General features: G+C 42.2%; 1 protein-coding gene across 1 annotated transcript in view; it reads right to left on the bottom strand.

Annotated features, from left to right (window-relative positions):
- Positions 1-20128, bottom strand: part of LOC124047007 (mitochondrial amidoxime-reducing component 1-like) — a 40007-nt gene that overhangs the window by 10837 nt on the left and 9042 nt on the right. Inside the window, exons 4-7 of the mRNA XM_046367752.1 lie at positions 17457-17688; positions 14603-14768; positions 7284-7424; positions 1340-1401 (exon numbers count right to left, since the gene is read on the bottom strand). Coding sequence (XP_046223708.1) covers positions 1340-1401; positions 7284-7424; positions 14603-14768; positions 17457-17688 — 601 coding nt within the window. The remainder of the gene's footprint in view (positions 1-1339; positions 1402-7283; positions 7425-14602; positions 14769-17456; positions 17689-20128) is intronic.

Genomic DNA, 20128 nt, shown 5'->3' with positions numbered 1-20128 from the left:
GAACGCTCTTATCCAGAGCGACTTACAAATTGGTGCATTCACCTTATGACATCCAGTGGAACAGTCACTTTACAATAGTGCATCTAAATCTTAAGGGGGGGGGGGGTGAGAGGGATTACTTATCCTAGTAGTGACCCTGTGTTTATATAATATAGTGACCCTGTGTTTATATAATATAGTGACCCTGTGTTTATATAATATAGTGACCCTGTGTTTATATAATATAGTGACCCTGTGTTTATATAATATAGTGACCCTGTGTTTATATAGTTTATATAATATAGTGACCCTGTGTTTATATAATATAGTGACCCTGTGTTTATATAATATAGTGACCCTGTGTTTATATAATACAGTGACCCTGTGTTTATATAGTTTATATAATATAGTGACCCTGTGTTTATATAATATAGTGACCCTGTGTTTATACAATATAGTGACCCTGTGTTTATACAATATAGTGACCCTGTGTTTATACAATATAGTGTCCTGTGTTTATATAATATAGTGACCCTGTGTTTATATAGTGTATATAATATAGTGACCCTGTGTTTATATAATATAGTGACCCTGTGTTTATATAATACAGTGACCCTGTGTTTATATAGTGTATATAATATAGTGACCCTGTGTTTATATAATATAGTGACCCTGTGTTTATATAATACAGTGACCCTGTGTTTATATAGTTTATATAATATAGTGACCCTGTGTTTATATAATATATTGACCCTGTGTTTATATATGTCACGCCTTGGTCATTGTATCTTGTGTTTTTGTTATATGTTTGGGTAGGCCAGGGTGTGACATGGGTTTATATGTTGTATTTCGTATTGACCCTGTGTTTATATAATATAGTGACCCTGTGTTTATATAATATAGTGACCCTGTGTTTATATAGTTTATATAATATAGTGACCCTGTGTTTATACAATATAGTGTCCTGTGTTTATATAATATAGTGACCCTGTGTTTATATAATATAGTGACCCTGTGTTTATACAATATAGTGTCCTGTGTTTATATAATATAGTGACCCTGTGTTTATATAGTGTATATAATACAGTGACCCTGTGTTTATATAGTTTATATAATATAGTGACCCTGTGTTTATATAATATAGTGACCCTGTGTTTATATAATGTATATAATATAGTGACCCTGTGTTTATATAGTTTATATAATATAGTGACCCTGTGTTTATATAATATAGTGACCACAGGGTCACTATATTGTATACATCTATATAAACACGACAATAGCAAACCTTGCTTGTGCCCGTAGCAACGGGAGGAAGTTTGTGATGATAAATGACGAACAGTAGTTCAGACCACATTACCTCCCACACGCCATCACACGGTGCAGCCGCACATTGCCAATCTGAATATCTTCCCAAGAATCCTAATCGAGAGGAAGATTAAATTAATATTTTGTGAATATAATCAGTATCCTAAAACCCCAACACACTGGAACAAAGTAATGACTAAGTGGAATTACAAGAGGCCACTTTTAGCCTCAAAAGACCAGGATATTCCCCATAGAATGACATGTAGAATAACATAGAAACTCTGGATATACCAATTAAACCTCCTCAATTATAGAATTAACAAGGTTTACAAAAACTATATATGTGATGTTGTTGGTTGATGTATGATGTTGGTTGATGTATGATGTTGGTTGATGTTGGTTGATGTATGATGTTGGTTGATGTATGATGTTGGTTGATGTTGGTTGATGTATGATGTTGGTTGATGTTGGTTGATGTATGATGTTGGTTGATGTTGGTTGATGTATGATGTTGGTTGATGTTGGTTGATGTATGATGTTGGTTGATGTATGATGTTGTTGGTTGATGTTGGTTGATGTTGGTTGATGTTGGTTGATGTATGATGTTGGTTGATGTATGATGATGATGGTTGATGTATGATGTTGGTGGTTGATGTTGGTTGATGTATGATGTTGTTGGTTGATGTTGGTTGATGTTGTTGGTTGATGTATGATGTTGATGTTGGTTGATGTATGATGTTGTTGGTTGATGTTGGTTGATGTTGGTTGATGTATGATGATGTTGGTTGATGTTGGTTGATGTATGATGATGTTGGTTGATGTATGATGATGTTGGTTGATGTTGGTGGTTGATGTATGATGATGTTGGTTGATGTTGGTTGATGTATGATGATGTTGGTTGATGTATGATGTTGTTGGTTGATGTTGGTTGATGTATGTTGATGTTGGTTGATGTATGATGTTGTTGGTTGATGTTGGTTGATGTATGTTGATGTTGGTTGATGTATGATGATGTTGGTTGATGTATGATGATGTTGGTTGATGTATGATGATGTTGGTTGATGTATGATGTTGTTGGTTGATGTATGTTGATGTTGGTTGATGTATGATGTTGGTGGTTGATGTTGGTTGATGTATGATGTTGTTGGTTGATGTTGGTTGATGTTGTTGGTTGATGTATGATGTTGATGTTGGTTGATGTATGATGTTGTTGGTTGATGTTGGTTGATGTTGTTGGTTGATGTTGGTTGATGTATGATGATGTTGGTTGATGTTGGTTGATGTATGATGTTGGTGGTTGATGTTGGTTGATGTATGATGTTGTTGGTTGATGTTGGTTGATGTTGTTGGTTGATGTATGATGTTGATGTTGGTTGATGTATGATGTTGTTGGTTGATGTTGGTTGATGTTGTTGGTTGATGTTGGTTGATGTATGATGATGTTGGTTGATGTTGGTTGATGTATGATGATGTTGGTTGATGTATGATGATGTTGGTTGATGTTGGTGGTTGATGTATGATGATGTTGGTTGATGTTGGTTGATGTATGATGATGTTGGTTGATGTATGATGTTGTTGGTTGATGTTGGTTGATGTATGTTGATGTTGGTTGATGTATGATGTTGTTGGTTGATGTTGGTTGATGTATGTTGATGTTGGTTGATGTATGATGATGTTGGTTGATGTATGATGATGTTGGTTGATGTATGATGATGTTGGTTGATGTATGATGTTGTTGGTTGATGTATGTTGATGTTGGTTGATGTATGATGTTGTTGGTTGATGTTGGTTGATGTATGATGTTGGTGGTTGATGTATGATGATGTTGGTTGATGTTGGTTGATGTATGATGTTGGTGGTTGATGTATGATGATGTTGGTTGATGTATGATGATGTTGGTTGATGTTGTTGGTTGATGTATGATGTTGTTGGTTGATGTATGATGTTGGTGGTTGATGTTGGTTGATGTATGATGATGTTGGTTGATGTATGATGTTGGTTGATGTTGTTGGTTGATGTATGATGTTGGTTGATGTTGTTGGTTGATGTATGATGATGTTTACATTTACATTTACATTTAAGTCATTTAGCAGACGCTCTTATCCAGAGCGACTTACAAATTGGTGCATTCACCTTATGTGGTTGATGTATGATGTTGTTGGTTGATGTATGATGATGTTGGTTGATGTATGATGTTGTTGGTTGTTGTTGGTTGATGTTAGTTGATGTTGTTGGTTGATGTATGATGTTGTTGGTTGATGTTGGTTGATGTATGATGTTGTTGGTTGATGTATGATGTTGTTTGTTGATGTTGGTTGATGTTGTTGGTTGATGTATGATGTTGTTGGTTGATGTTGGTTGATGTATGATGTTGTTGGTTGATGTTGGTTGATGTATGATGTTGTTGGTTGATGTATGATGTTGGTTGATGTTGTTGGTTGATGTTGGTTGATGTATGATGTTGTTGGTTGATGTTGTTGGTTGATGTATGATGTTGTTGGTTGATGTATGATGTTGGTTGATGTATGATGTTGTTGGTTGATGTTGGTTGATGTATGATGATGTTGGTTGATGTATGATGTTGTTGGTTGATGTTGGTTGATGTATGATGATGTTGGTTGATGTTGGTTGATGTATGATGATGTTGGTTGATGTTGGTTGATGTATGATGATGTTGGTTGATGTAGGATGATGTTGGTTGATGTTGGTTGATGTATGATGATGTTGGTTGATGTATGATGATGTTGGTTGATGTATGATGATGTTGGTTAATGTATGATGATGTTGGTTGATGTTGGTTAATGTATGATGATGTTGGTTGATGTAGGATGATGTTGGTTGATGTATGATGTTGTTGGTTGATGTTGGTTGATGTTGGCTGATGTTGTTGGTTGATGTATGATGTTGTTGGTTGATGTTGGTTGATGTATGATGTTGTTGGTTGATGTTGGTTGATGTATGATGTTGTTGGTTGATGTATGATGTTGGTTGATGTTGTTGGTTGATGTTGGTTGATGTATGATGTTGTTGGTTGATGTATGATGTTGTTGGTTGATGTATGATGTTGGTTGATGTATGATGTTGTTGGTTGATGTTGGTTGATGTATGATGATGTTGGTTGATGTATGATGTTGTTGGTTGATGTATGATGATGTTGGTTGATGTTGGTTGATGTATGATGATGTTGGTTGATGTTGGTTGATGTATGATGATGTTGGTTGATGTAGGATGATGTTGGTTGATGTTGGTTGATGTATGATGATGTTGGTTGATGTATGATGATGTTGGTTAATGTATGATGATGTTGGTTGATGTAGGATGATGTTGGTTGATGTATGATGATGTTGGTTGATGTAGGATGATGTTGGTTGATGTATGATGATGTTGGTTGATGTATGATGATGTTGGTTGATGTATGATGATGTTGGTTGATGTATGATGATGTTGGTTGATGTATGATGATGTTGGTTGATGTTGGTTGATGTATGATGATGTTGGTTGATGTTGGTTGATGTAGGATGATGTTGGTTGATGTATGATGATGTTGGTTGATGTATGATGATGTTGGTTGATGTATGATGATGTTGGTTGATGTTGGTTGATGTATGATGATGTTGGTTGATGTTGGTTAATGTATGATGATGTTGGTTGATGTATGATGTTGTTGGTTGATGTATGATGTTGTTGGTTGATGTTGGTTGATGTATGATGTTGTTGGTTGATGTTGGTTGATGTATGATGATGTTGGTTGATGTATGATGTTGTTGGTTGATGTTGGTTGATGTATGATGTTGTTGGTTGATGTTGGTTGATGTATGATGATGTTGGTTGATGTATGATGTTGGTTGATGTATGATGTTGGTTGATGTTGGTTGATGTATGATGTTGTTGGTTGATGTTGGTTGATGTATGATGATGTTGGTTGATGTATGATGTTGGTTGATGTTGTTGGTTGATGTTGGTTGATGTATGATGTTGTTGGTTGATGTTGGTTGATGTATGATGTTGTTGGTTGATGTATGATGATGTTGCTTGATGTATGATGTTGTTGGTTGATGTTGGTTGATGTATGATGTTGTTGGTTGATGTATGATGATGTTGGTTGATGTATGATGTTGTTGGTTGATGTTGGTTGATGTATGATGATGTTGGTTGATGTATGATGTTGGTTGATGTATGATGTTGGTTGTTGTTGTTGGTTGATGTTGGTTGATGTATGATGTTGTTGGTTGATGTTGGTTGATGTATGATGATGTTGGTTGATGTATGATGTTGGTTGATGTATGATGTTGTTGGTTGATGTTGGTTGATGTATGATGATGTTGGTTGATGTTGGTTGATGTATGATGTTGGTTGATGTTGTTGGTTGATGTTGGTTGATGTATGATGTTGTTGGTTGATGTTGGTTGATGTATGATGTTGGTTGATGTATGATGATGGTTGATGTATGATGTTGTTGGTTGATGTTGGTTGATGTATGATGATGTTGGTTGATGTATGATGATGTTGGTTGATGTTGGTTGATGTATGATGATGTTGGTTGATGTATGATGATGTTGGTTGATGTATGATGATGTTGGTTGATGTTGGTTGATGTATGATGATGTTGGTTGATGTATGATGTTGGTTGATGTATGATGTTGTTGGTTGATGTATGATGATGTTGGTTGATGTATGATGTTGTTGGTTGATGTTGGTTGATGTATGATGATGTTGGTTGATGTATGATGTTGGTTGATGTATGATGTTGGTTGATGTTGTTGGTTGATGTTGGTTGATGTATGATGTTGTTGGTTGATGTTGGTTGATGTATGATGATGTTGGTTGATGTATGATGTTGGTTGATGTATGATGTTGTTGGTTGATGTATGATGATGTTGGTTGATGTATGATGTTGGTTGATGTTGTTGGTTGATGTTGGTTGATGTATGATGTTGGTTGATGTATGATGATGGTTGATGTATGATGTTGTTGGTTGATGTTGGTTGATGTATGATGATGTTGGTTGATGTATGATGATGTTGGTTGATGTATGATGATGTTGGTTGATGTATGATGATGTTGGTTGATGTTGGTTGATGTATGATGATGTTGGTTGATGTATGATGATGTTGGTTGATGTATGATGTTGGTTGATGTTGGTTGATGTATGTTGATGTTGGTTGATGTATGATGTTGTTGGTTGATGTTGGTTGATGTTGGTTGATGTATGATGATGTTGTTGGATGTTTGTTGATGTGTGATGTTGTATGGTGTGGTGTGGTGTGGTGTGGTGTCATGTGGTGTGGTGTGGTGTGATGTGGTGTGGTGTGATGTGGTGTCATGTGGTGTGATGTGGTGTGATGTGGTGTGGTGTGGTGTGATGTGGTGTGATGTGGTATGATGTGGTGTGGTATGATGTGGTGTGGTGTGATGTGATGTCATGTGGTGTGATGCTGTGTGGTGTGATGCTGTGTGGTGTGATGTGGTGTGGTGTGGTGTCATGTGGTGTGGTGTGATGTGATGTGGTGTCATGTGGTGTGATGTGGTGTGATGTGGTGTGGTGTGATGTGGTGTGGTGTGGTGTGGTGTGGTGTGTTGTGATGTGGTGTGGTGTGGTGTGGTATGATGTGGTGTGATGTGGTGTGGTATGATGTGGTATGATGTGGTGTGGTATGATGTGGTATGGTGTGGTGTGATGTGGTATGATGTGGTGTGGTATGATGTGGTATGATGTGATGTGGTGTGGTGTGGTATGATGTGGTATGGTGTGATGTGGTGTGGTGTGGTGTCATGTGGTGTGGTGTGATGCTGTGTGGTGTGGTGTGATGTGGTGTGGTGTAGTGTGATGTGGTGTGGTGTGGTGTGGTGTGATGTGGTGTGTGATATGTGTGATATGTGTGATATGTGTGATGTGTGATATGTGATGTGTGATATGTGATGTGTGATGTGTGATGTGTGATGTGTGATGTGTGATGTGTGATGTGTTGATAAAGGGGAAAGCAATAAAACTGTACCTCATCAAAAGCATCACAATCACTGACCACGATGCTGGGTCGGAACCGTGCCACGGTGACCTCCTTCTCCAGCCTACTGCTCAGGTCCTTCACAGAGGATTCAGACAGCAGCATGATAGGGCCAAGGTCATTGTACACTATCTAGACAACAACATGACAGGACCAAATGTCAGGGTAGACAACAACATGACAGGACCAAATGTCAGGGTAGACAACAACATGACAGAACCAAATATCAGGGTAGACAACAACATGACAACCAAATATCAGGGTAGACAACAACATGACAGAACCAAATGTCAGGGTAGACAACAACATGACAGGACCAAATGTCAGGGTAGACAACAACATGACAGAACCAAATATCAGGGTAGACAACAACATGACAGAACCAAATATCAGGGTAGACAACAACATGACAACCAAATATCAGGGTAGACAACAACATGACAACCAAATATCAGGGTAGACAACAACATGACAGAACCAAATATCAGGGTAGACAACAACATGACAACCAAATATCAGGGTAGACAACAACATGACAGAACCAAATATCAGGGTAGACAACAACATGACAACCAAATATCAGGGTAGACAACAACATGACAACCAAATATCAGGGTAGACAACAACATGACAGAACCAAATATCAGGGTACACAACCGAGGGATGTAGCTGAGGTAAGTCGGACAGGCTCTCATGAGGAGATAGCCCTGCCTGTGACTTAAAATTCAGTGTCACCCTTGACCTAAAAAAATAGTATTTCCTCTTGGCCGAATGGTTACGTCGGGTTGGTTTCCTGACTGGGAGACCAGGGTTCAGATCCTATTCGTGACAGATACAGAGTCTGACAACTATTAGGATATGCTGCACTTTGTGTTGTTGAACCCAGACTCACATGGAGTGAACACGACGGAAGACTTCCATAACTTCTTAAATCAGTCGACTAGAAAAATCAGGAAAATAATAAAACAATTTACAGCCATGAAGTGGTTCTTATTTATAAATCGTAAAAATGTGTGTTTCTTTAATCATGTAGGGAATACTGGTGACATTATAGGTGTGTGTTTAGAAAACTACGAGTCCGACTTTATCCCACCGTCTCTTATCAGTCTTTATGTTACATTGGATAAAAGTACAGACTCAGTTTCTATAAGACACGGTAGATGGAGGAAACTGTCACGCCCTGATCTGTTTCACCTGTCCTTGTGATTGTCTCCACCCCCTCCAGGTGTCGCTTATTATCCCCAGTGTATTTATCCCTGTGTTTCCTGTCTCTCTGGGCCAGTGTATTTATCCCTGTGTTTCCTGTCTCTCTGTACCAGTGTATTTATCCCTGTGTTTCCTGTCTCTCTGGGCCAGTGTATTTATCCCTGTGTTTCCTGTCTCTCTGTACCAGTGTATTTATCCCTGTGCTTCCTGTCTCTCTGTACCAGTGTATTTATCCCTGTGTTTCCTGTCTCTCTCTACCAGTGTATTTATCCCTGTGTTTCCTGTCTCTCTGTACCAGTGTATTTATCCCTGTGTTTCCTGTCTCTCTGTACCAGTATATTTATCCCTGTGTTTCCTGTCTCCCTGGGCCAGTGTATTTATCCCTGTGTTTCCTGTCTCTCTGTGCCAGTGTATTTATCCCTGTGTTTCCTGTCTCTCTCTACCAGTGTATTTATCCCTGTTTCCTGTCTCTCTGTCCCAGTGTATTTATCCCTGTATTTCCTGTCTCTCTGTACCAGTGTATTTATCCCTGTGTTTCCTGTCTCTCTGTACCAGTATATTTATCCCTGTGTTTCCTGTCTCTCTGGGCCAGTGTATTTATCCCTGTGTTTCCTGTCTCTCTCTACCAGTGTATTTATCCCTGTGTTTCCTGTCTCTCTCTACCAGTGTATTTATCCCTGTGTTTCCTGTCTCTCTCTACCAGTGTATTTATCCCTGTGTTTCCTGTCTCTCTGTACCAGTGTATTTATCCCTGTGTTTCCTGTCTCTCTCTACCAGTGTATTTATCCCTGTGTTTCCTGTCTCTCTGTGCCAGTTCGTCTTGTATGTTTCCAAGTCAACCAGCGGTTTTTCCCCGTTCTCCTGCTTTTCGCATTCTCCTTTTTCTAGTCCTCCCGGTTTTGACCCTTGCCTGTTTCTGGACTCTGTACCTGCCTGCCTGACCATTCTGCCTGCCTTGACCACGAGCCTGTCTGCCACTCTGTACCTGCCTGCCTGACCATTCTGCCTGCCTTGACCACGAGCCTGTCTGCCACTCTGTACCCGTCTGCCTGACCATTCTGCCTGCCTTGACCACGAGCCTGTCTGCCACTCTGTACCTGCCTGCCTGACCATTCTGCCTGCCTTGACCACGAGCCTGTCTGCCACTCTGTACCCGTCTGCCTGACCATACTGCCTGCCTTGACCACGAGCCTGTCTACCACTCTGTACCTGCCTGCCTGACCATTCTGCCTGCCTTGACCACGAGCCTGTCTGCCACTCTGTACCCGTCTGCCTGACCATTCTGCCTGCCTTGACCACGAGCCTGTCTGCCACTCTGTACCCGTCTGCCTGACCATTCTGCCTGCCTTGACCACGAGCCTGTCTGCCACTCTGTACCCTCCTGCCTGACCATTCTGCCTGCCTAGACCACGAGCCTGTCTGCCACTCTGTACCTGCCTGCCTGACCATTCTGCCTGCCTTGACCACGAGCCTGTCTGCCACTCTGTACCCGTCTGCCTGACCATTCTGCCTGCCTTGACCACCAGCCTGTCTGCCACTCTGTACCCGTCTGCCTGACCATTCTGCCTGCCTTGACCACCAGCCTGTCTGCCACTCTGTACCCGTCTGCCTGACCATTCTGCCTGCCTTGACCACCAGCCTGTCTGCCACTCTGTACCCGTCTGCCTGACCATTCTGCCTGCCTTGACCACGAGCCTGTCTGCCTTGACCACGAGCCTGTCTGCCACTCTGTACCCGTCTGCCTGACCATTCTGCTTGCCTTGACCACGAGCCTGTCTGCCACTCTGTACCAGTGTATTTATCCCTGTGTTTCCTGTCTCTCTGTACCAGTGTATTTATCCCTGTGTTTCCTGCCTCTCTGTACCAGTGTATTTATCCCTGTGTTTCCTGCCTCTCTGTACCAGTGTATTTATCCCTGTGTTTCCTGCCTCTCTGTACCAGTGTATTTATCCCTGTGTTTCCTGCCTCTCTGTACCAGTGTATTTATCCCTGTGTTTCCTGCCTCTCTGTACCAGTGTATTTATCCCTGTGTTTCCTGCCTCTCTGTACCAGTGTATTTATCCCTGTGTTTCCTGCCTCTCTGTACCAGTGTATTTATCCCTGTGTTTCCTGTCTCTCTGTACCAGTGTATTTATCCCTGTGTTTCCTGTCTCCCTGTACCAGTGTATTTATCCCTGTGTTTCCTGCCTCTCTGTACCAGTGTATTTATCCCTGTGTTTCCTGCCTCTCTGTACCAGTGTATTTATCCCTGTGTTTCCTGCCTCTCTGTACCAGTGTATTTATCCCTGTGTTTCCTGCCTCTCTGTACCAGTGTATTTATCCCTGTGTTTCCTGCCTCTCTGTACCAGTGTATTTATCCCTGTGTTTCCTGTCTCTCTGTACCAGTGTATTTATCCCTGTGTTTCCTGTCTCTCTGTACCTCCTGGATTCTGAACTGGTTGTGACCTTTTAGTCTGTCCACGGCCATCCTCTTGTCTACGCTTTTGGATTAATAAACATTTTAAGACTCCAAACATCTGCCTCCTGTGTCTGCCTCCTGTGTCTGCCTCCTGTGTCTGCCTCCTGTGTCTGCCTCCTGTGTCTGCCTCCTGTGTCTGCCTCCTGTGTCTGCCTCCTGTGTCTGCCTCCTGTGTCTGCATTTGGGTCTCGCCTTGTGCCTTGATAGAAACATGAGGAAGTGATGCAACTTTAAATGTCTTAGAATCTAATTCAGGACAAAAAAAAGGCATTCAAACATTTTGCTGTGATTTTCACACTTGCTCTACACTAATCCTTGTGAAATATATTGAGAAAAGAAATACTTTCACTAAATTGCCAAAAAATGGATTCTCTGAACATTATCTCAACCAAGTAGCCCCATTAGGGAAGCCATTTACGGCATTAAAATTGTCTATTGTTGTAATAATATAGATAGCTAGTGCTGTTCTTTGTTTACGCCCATTGTAGCCTACAATTATATTCCAAAAAATGTCAACAAACACAAGGCTTAGGTAAAAACCCTATCGAGATCTTGGTTGGGGGCGGCAGGTAGCCTAGTGGTTAGAGTGTGGTGGGGGCAGGTAGCCTAGTGGTTAGAGTGTAGTGGGGGCAGGTAGCCTAGTGGTTAGAGTGTAGTGGGGGCAGGTAGCCTAGTGGTTAGAGTGTAGTGGGGGCAGGTAGCCTAGTGGTTAGAGTGTAGTGGGGGCAGGTAGCCTAGTGGTTAGAATGTAGTGGGGGCAGGTAGCCTAGTGGTTAGAATGTAGTGGGGGCAGGTAGCCTAGTGGTTCGAGTGTAGATCGAATCCCTGAGCTGACAAGGTACAAATCTGTCGTTCTGCCCTTGAACAAGGCAGTTAACCCACTGTTCCACTGAACAAGGCAGTTGACCCACTGTTCCCCTGAACAAGGCAGTTAACCCACTGTTCCCCTGAACAAGGCAGTTAACCCACTGTTCCTAGACCAGTTAACCCACTGATCCCCTGAACAAGGCAGTTAACCCACTGTTCCTAGACCAGTTAACCCACTGTTCCTAGGCCAACATTGAAAATAAGACTTGCCTAGTTAAATAAATGTAAAATAAAAAAATCTAGTCCTATATCATAAGATGCTTTGACTTCAGAAACTTTGGCTCAGTAAATCCAATGGATCTTTCAAATATCCATGGTAACAGAGACCAGGAAGTGCCATTTAACAGAGAATCTTTGAGTGACAGAATGGACACTCTTTCTCCTGAAAGTCCCAGCCCCCTTATTATCTCAACCAATCATGGCTAGGCGAGATTCTGTATTTTCTCTGTGTCTAAACAGCTTAGTGATTTACATTTACATTTAAGTCATTTAGCAGACGCTCTTATCCAGAGCGATTTCACATATGTACAAATTACATACAGGTTTGTAAGGCACATTCTGATCAAATGTTTACTTTTTTACGTTCAAATGCCTCTCCTGTAAAGTAGTAACGTCCGTCACACTGAGGGGGAAAGGTGTTTTTGTGTCTTCTTCACGACTGTATTGGCCATGTTAATTCCTTAGTGATGTCGTGGGTGAACACGGAGTAGAGGAGGGGACTAAGCACGCACCCCTGGGGAGCTCCAGTGTTGATGATCAGCCTGGTGGAAGAAAGAAAGGTTTTTTGTGTCATCTTCACGACTGTATTGGACTGTGTGGATGTTAATTCCTTAGTGATGTGGACACTCAGTCGTGGGTGAACAGGGAGTAGAGGAGGGGACTAAGCACGCACCCACGAGGTTCCCGTGTTGATGGTCAGCGTGGCGGATATGTTGTTGTCTACCCTCACCACCTGGGGGTGGCCCGTCAGGAAATCCAGGATCCAGTTGCAGAGGGAGATGTTTAGTCCCAGGGTCCTGAGATTAGTGATGAGCTTTGTGGGCACTATGGTGTTGAAAGCTGAGCTGTCGTCATTGAACAGCATTCTTACATAGGTATTCCTCTTGTCCAGGTGTGGAGTGCAATAGAGATTGCGTCATCTGTGGATCTGTGAATTGGAGTGGGTCTAGGCTTTCTGGGATGATGGTGTCGATGTGACCCATGACCAGCCTTTCAAAGCACTTCATGGCTACAGAGGTGAATGCTACGGGGCCATAGTAATTTAGACAGGTTACCTTGGTGTTCTTGGACTCAGGGACCATGGTGGTCTGCTTGAAACATGTTGGTATAACAGACTGGGTCAGGTTGAGACATGTAGGTATTACAGACTGGGTCAGGTTGAGACATGTAGGTATTACAGACTGGGTCAGGTTGAGACATGTAGGTATTACAGACTGGGTCAGGTTGAGACATGTTGGTATTACAGACTGGGTCAGGTTGAGACATGTAGGTATTACAGACTGGGTCAGGTTGAGACATGTAGGTATTACAGACTGGGTCAGGTTGAGACATGTAGGTATTACAGACTGGGTCAGGTTGAGACATGTAGGTATTACAGACTGGGTCAGGTTGAGACATGTAGGTATTACAGACTGGGTCAGGTTGAGACATGTTGGTATTACAGACTGGGTCAGGTTGAGACATGTAGGTATTACAGACTGGGTCAGGTTGAGACATGTAGGTATTACAGACTGGGTCAGGTTGAGACATGTAGGTATTACAGACTGGGTCAGGTTGAGACATGTTGGTATAACAGACTGGGTCAGGGAGAGACATGTAGGTATTACAGACTGGGTCAGGTTGAGACATGTTGGTATTACAGACTGGGTCATGTTGAGACATGTAGGTATTACAGACTGGGTCAGGTTGAGACATGTTGGTATTACAGACTGGGTCAGGTTGAGACATGTAGGTATTACAGACTGGGTCAGGGAGAGGTTGAGACATGTAGGTATTACAGACTGGGTCAGGTTGAGACATGTAGGTATTACAGACTGGGTCAGGGAGAGGTTGAGACATGTAGGTATTACAGACTGGGTCAGGGAGAGGTTGAGACATGTAGGTATTACAGACTGGGTCAGGGAGAGGTTGAAAATGTCAGTGAAGACACTTGACATCTGATCAGCAGCGTATGTTCTGAGTTTGCAACCTGGTAATCCATCTGGCCTCGCGGCCTTGTGAATGTTAATCTCTTTAAAGGTTTTACTCACATCGGCTACAGAGAGCAAGATCACACAGTCGTCGGGAACAGCTGGTGCTCTGATGCATGGTTCCAGTGTTTCTTGCTTCGACGCGAGTATAGAAGGAATTTAGCTCATCTGATAAGCTCGCGTGACTTGGCAGCTCGCGTGACTTGGCAGCTCGCGTGACTTGGCAGCTCGCGTGACTTGGCAGCTCGCGGCTGGGTTTCCATTTGTAATCCGTGATAGGGTTCAAAGCCCTGTCCCATCCGACGAGCGTCAGACCCGATGTAGTATTGATCTTAGTCCTGTATTGAAGTCCCACTGAGGTCAGAAGTCCCTCTTTTAAAAAAGGGAGGAAATGCAAGTGTGAAACAAGAACAACTTTACTATGTTAATGAAACCCGTCAACTGAGTCATAAAGTGGTAACTAAGGTATTAAGACAAACAAACCTTTGTCCTTGATCACTTTAATGTTTGCAATTTTCTCTCTGGCTGGAGCAGCCTACTACTTTGAATGATCAAATATATTAAAATCTATCCACCAACTGAGCTGTTACCTTTTCATCGCGAGGAAAGAGAGGCTCGCTATCCGCTGATATCCTGTGTGTCATGTGGGGTTCAAAGTGCACCAGGCGATAGGTTTTACCTGCCCCCAGGTAGCGGGTCAGCCAGCTAGACGCCTCGTCTCCACAGTCCCTGCCCTGGATGTCTGTACTAAACACTCTGGGACACAGACAGAAGGGTTAAGACACTTCCTGCTGACACAGGCAGAAGGGTTAAGACACTTCCTGCTGACACAGACAGAAGGGTTAAGACACTTCCTGCTGACACAGACAGAAGGGTTAAGACACTTCCTGCTGACACAGACAGAAGGGTTAAGACACTTCCTGCTGACACAGACAGAAGGGTTAAGACACTTCCTGCTGACACAGACAGAAGGGTTAAGACACTTCCTGCTGACACAGACAGAAGGGTTAAGACACTTCCTGCTGACACAGACAGAAGGGTTAAGACACTTCCTGCTGACACAGACAGAAGGGTTAAGACACTTCCTGCTGACACAGACATAAGGGTTATGACACTTCCTGCTGACACAGACAGAAGAGTTAGACACTTCCTGCTGACACAGACAGAAGGGTTAAGACACTTCCTGCTGACACAGACAGAAGGGTTAGACACTACATAGAAAAATACACGTTTGAAAATTTCGGAAAGAACAGACGACTGGTTCGACCAAGATTTATTTTAGTCGGGGACAGACCCTAACTACAGTACATGTCACAAAATATTTCACAACACATTAAGTGTGTGCCAACAGGCCCCTACTCTACAACACAACATCCATGTGTACGTGTGTGTATGTTATCTGTGTGTGTGTATGTTATCGTGTGTCTGTACCAATGTTTGTGTTGCTTCACAGTCCCTGCTGTTCCATAAGGTGTGACAAAACTAGTGCCTGTTGGACCTGCCTTGTTGATAGTGTTGTTAAGAAGGTAGAAACTAGGGCCTGTAGGACCTGCCTTGTTTATAGTGCTGTTAAGAAGGTAGAAACTCGGGCCTGTAGGACCTGCCTTGTTGATAGTGTTGTTAAGAAGGTAGAAACTAGGGCCTGTAGGACCTGCCTTGTTGATAGTACTGTTAAGAAGGTAGAAACTAGGGCCTATAGGACCTGCCTTGTTGATAGTGTTGTTAAGAAGGTAGAAACTAGGGCCTGTAGGACCTGCCTTGTTGATAGTGTTGTTAAGAAGGTAGAAACTAGGGCCTGTAGGACCTGCCTTGTTGATAGTGTTGTTAAGAAGGTAGAAACTAGGGCCTGTAGGACCTGCCTTGTTGATAGTGTTGTTAAGAAGGTAGAAACTAGGGCCTGTAGGACCTGCCTTGTTGATAGTGTTGTTAAGAAGGTAGAAACTAGGGCCTGTAGGACCTGCCTTGTTGATAGTGTTGTTAAGAAGGTAGAAACTAGGGCCTGTAGGACCTGCCTTGTTGATAGTGTTGTTAAGAAGGTAGAAACTAGGGCCTGTAGGACCTGCCTTGTTGATAGTGTTGTTAAGAAGGTAGAAACTAGGGCCTGTAGGACCTGCCTTGTTGATAGTGCTGTTAAGAAGGTAGAAACTAGGGCCTGTAGGACCTGCCTTGTTGATAGTGCTGTTAAGAAGGTAGAAACTAGGGCCCGTAGGACCTGCCTTGTTGATAGTGTTGTTAAGAAGGTAGAAACTAGGGCCTGTAGGACCTGCCTTGTTGATAGTGCTGTTAAGAAGGTAGAAACTAGGGCCTGTAGGACCTGCCTTGTTGATAGTGTTGTTAAGAAGGTAGAAACTAGGACCTGTAGGACCTGCCTTGTTGATAGTGTTGTTAAGAAGGTGAGAAACTAGGACCTGCCTTGTTGATAGTGCTGTTAAGAAGGTGAGAAACTAGGGCCTGTAGGACCTGCCTTGTTGATAGTGTTGTTAAGAAGGTAGAAACTAGGGCCTGTAGGACCTGCCTTGTTGATAGTGTTGTTAAGAAGGTAGAAACTAGGGCCTGTAGGACCTGCCTTGTTGATAGTGCTGTTAAGAAGGTAGAAACTAGGGCCTGTAGGACCTGCCTTGTTGATAGTGCTGTTAAGAAGGTAGAAACTAGGGCCTGTAGGACCTGCCTTGTTGATAGTGCTGTTAAGAAGGTAGAAACTAGGGCCTGTAGGACCTGCCTTGTTGATAGTGCTGTTAAGAAGGTAGAAACTAGGGCCTGTAGGACCTGCCTTGTTGATAGTGTTGTTAAGAAGGTAGAAACTAGGGCCTGTAGGACCTGCCTTGTTGATAGTGCTGTTAAGAAGGTAGAAACTAGGGCCTGTAGGACCTGCCTTGTTGATAGTGTTGTTAAGAAGGTAGAAACTAGGGCCTGTAGGACCTGCCTTGTTGATAGTGTTGTTAAGAAGGTAGAAACTAGGGCCTGTAGGACCTGCCTTGTTGATAGTGTTGTTAAGAAGGTAGAAACTAGGGCCTGTACTAGGGCCTGTAGGACCTGCCTTGTTGATAGTGTTGTTAAGAAGGCAGAGCAGCGCTTTATTATGGACAGACTTCTCCCCATCTTAGCTAGTGTTGTATCAATATGTTTTGACCAAGACAGTTTATAATCCAGGGTTACTCCAAGCAGTTTAGTCACCCCAACTTGCTAAATTCCTACATTATTCATTACAAGATTTAGTTGAGGTTTAAGGTTTAGTGAATGATTTGTCCCAAATACAACGCATTTTTAATAGTTAGGACTAACTTATTCCTGGCCGCCCACTCTGAAACTAACTGCAACTCTTTGTTGAGTGTTGCAGTCATTTCAGTCGCTGTGGTAGCTGACGTCTATAGTGTTGAGTCATCCACATACACAGACACACTGGCTTTACTCAGAGCCCAGTGGCATGTCATTAGTAACACATACCTGCAGTCAATCACAGGGTTGTCGGGCTGCAGTAGGGGGAACCTGAGCTCCTCCATGTCTGGTCCGTTCAGACACGTCTGCCCCCCCTCGCTGGTCAGAGATACCAGAACAAGGCGAGGCTCCTGTCTGCCCGTCACGAAATGACCATCCTCTGTGATCACCAGCCAGTGCCTGCAGACAAACACAGCATTATCCAGGGGGTGACAGTTAGTTATTGGGGCGGCAGGGTAGCCTAGTGGTTAGAGCGTTGGACATGTAACAGGACCCATATCCATGATTAGGGCATCCACCCCGTAGGGAATAGGGCTCTACTTTAGACCAGGTCCCATAGGGAATAGGGCACTACTTTAGACCAGGTCCCATAGGGAATAGGGCACTACTTTAGACCAGGGCCCATAGGGAATAGGGCACTACTTTAGACCAGGACCCATAGGGAATAGTGCACTACTTTAGACCAGGACCCATAGGGAATAGGGCACTACTTTAGACCAGGACCCATAGGGAATAGTGCACTACTTTAGACCAGGACCCATAGGGAATAGGGCACTACTTTAGACCAGGACCCATAGGGAATAGGGCACTACTTTAGACCAGGACCCATAGGGAATAGGGCACTACTTTAGACCAGGACCCATAGGGGATAGGGCACTACTTTAGACCAGAATGACAGAAATCACCTTCAGAATATGGTAATTCATCTTAACAAAACACGCAAGTTTGAAGACGATAGAATAAGTGTCCACGGGGCCTCCCGATTGGTTAAAGCGGTCATCGAGGCCTCCCGATTGGTTAAAGCTGTCATCGAGGCAGAGGGTGGCTCCCGATTGGTTAAAGCTGTCATCGAGGCAGAGGGTGGCTACTTTGAAGAATCTCAAATATATTTTGATTTCGTTAACACTTTTTTGGGGGTTACTACATGATTCCATATGTGTTATTTCATAGTTGTTGATGTCGAATGCACCAATTTGTAAGTCGCTCTGGATAAGAGCGTCTGCTAAATGACTTAAATGTAATGTAAATGTCTTCACTACTATTCTACAATGTAGAACATAGTAAAAATAAAGAAAAACCCTGGAATGAGTAGGTGTGTCCAAACTTTAGACTGGTACTGTCCACTGAATATAAACGCAACATGTAAAGTGTCGGTCCCCTGTTTCATGAGCTGAAATAAAAGATCCCACAAATGTTCCATATGGACAAAAAGCTTATTTAATCTCAATTTTTGTGCACAAATTTGTTTACATCCCTGTTAGTGAGCATTTCTCCTTTGCCAAGATAATCCATCCACCTGACAGGTGTGGCATATCAAGAAGCTGATTAAACAGCATGATCATTACACAGGTGCACCTTGTGCTGGGGACTATAAAAGGCCAGTTTAAAATGTGCAGAAGAGAGAAAGAAAAAAAAGTCAAGAAGCTCGTCGCCTTTCGGCGGAGACATGAGCATCTTGTCATTATATTCAGATCTCTGGTGTAAACGTGAAGGTGTCCAGAGGAGTGAAGGAAACGAGACCAGAAAAGACACCATGAGAACAAGCGGACGTTAAACGCTCAGAAAAACTAAAAATAACACAAATCTTGATTCTTGTGATACAGGCATTTGGAATGTCGTGTAAAAAAAAACATACATTTGAATTAATTCAACATTCGGAAAGTATTCAGACCCTTTGACTTTTTCCACATTGTTACGTTAAAGCCTTATTCTAAAATATATATATATATTTGTTTTAAAAAAAATCTAAAACACAATACTCCCATAATGACAGACTGAAAAAAAAATGTTTTTTGTTGTTGAAATTTTGGCAAATGTATTAAAAATGGAAAACAGAAACACCTTATTTACATAAGTATTCAGACCCTTTGCTATGAGACTCTAAATTGAGCTCAGGTGCATCCTGTTTCCATTGATCATCCTTGAGATGTTTCTACAACTTGATTTACCTGTGGTAAATTCAATTGATTGGACATGATTTGGAAAGGTACACACCTGTCTATAGAAGGTCCCACAGTTGACAGTGCATGTCAGAGCAAAAAACAGTGTAAAGCTGTTGTCTGTTACTTAATACAGCTCCAATGTGTTTACAGTGTAAAGCTGTTGTCTGTTACTTAATACAGCTCCAATATGTTTACAGTGTAAAGCTGTTGTCTGTTACTTAATACAGCTCCAATATGTTTACAGTGTAAAGCTGTTGTCTGTTACTTAATACAGCTCCAATGTGTTTACAGTGTAAAGCTGTTGTCTGTTACTTAATACAGCTCCAATATGTTTACAGTGTAAAGCTGTTGTCTGTTACTTAATACAGCTCCAATGTGTTTACAGTGTAAAGCTGTTGTCTGTTACTTAATACAGCTCCAATATGTTTACAGTGTAAAGCTGTTGTCTGTTACTTAATACAGCTCCAATGTGTTTACAGTGTAAAGCTGTTGTCTGTTACTTAATACAGCTCCAATATGTTTACAGTGTAAAGCTGTTGTCTGTTACTTAATACAGCTCCAATGTGTTTACAGTGTAAAGCTGTTGTCTGTTACTTAATACAGCTCCAATATGTTTACAGTGTAAAGCTGTTGTCTGTTACTTAATACAGCTCCAATATGTTTACAGTGTAAATCTTTATTCTGGAACATTCTAATGCCTTGATTTGATCTGAAATACACAGTGAAATGATTGAAAAC

The sequence above is a fragment of the Oncorhynchus gorbuscha genome, linkage group LG10 (assembly GCF_021184085.1).
Source record: "Oncorhynchus gorbuscha isolate QuinsamMale2020 ecotype Even-year linkage group LG10, OgorEven_v1.0, whole genome shotgun sequence".
NCBI lineage: Eukaryota > Metazoa > Chordata > Actinopteri > Salmoniformes > Salmonidae > Oncorhynchus > Oncorhynchus gorbuscha.
Note: the sequence above shows the minus strand (reverse complement) of the source record. Positions and strands in the feature narration are given on the sequence as shown.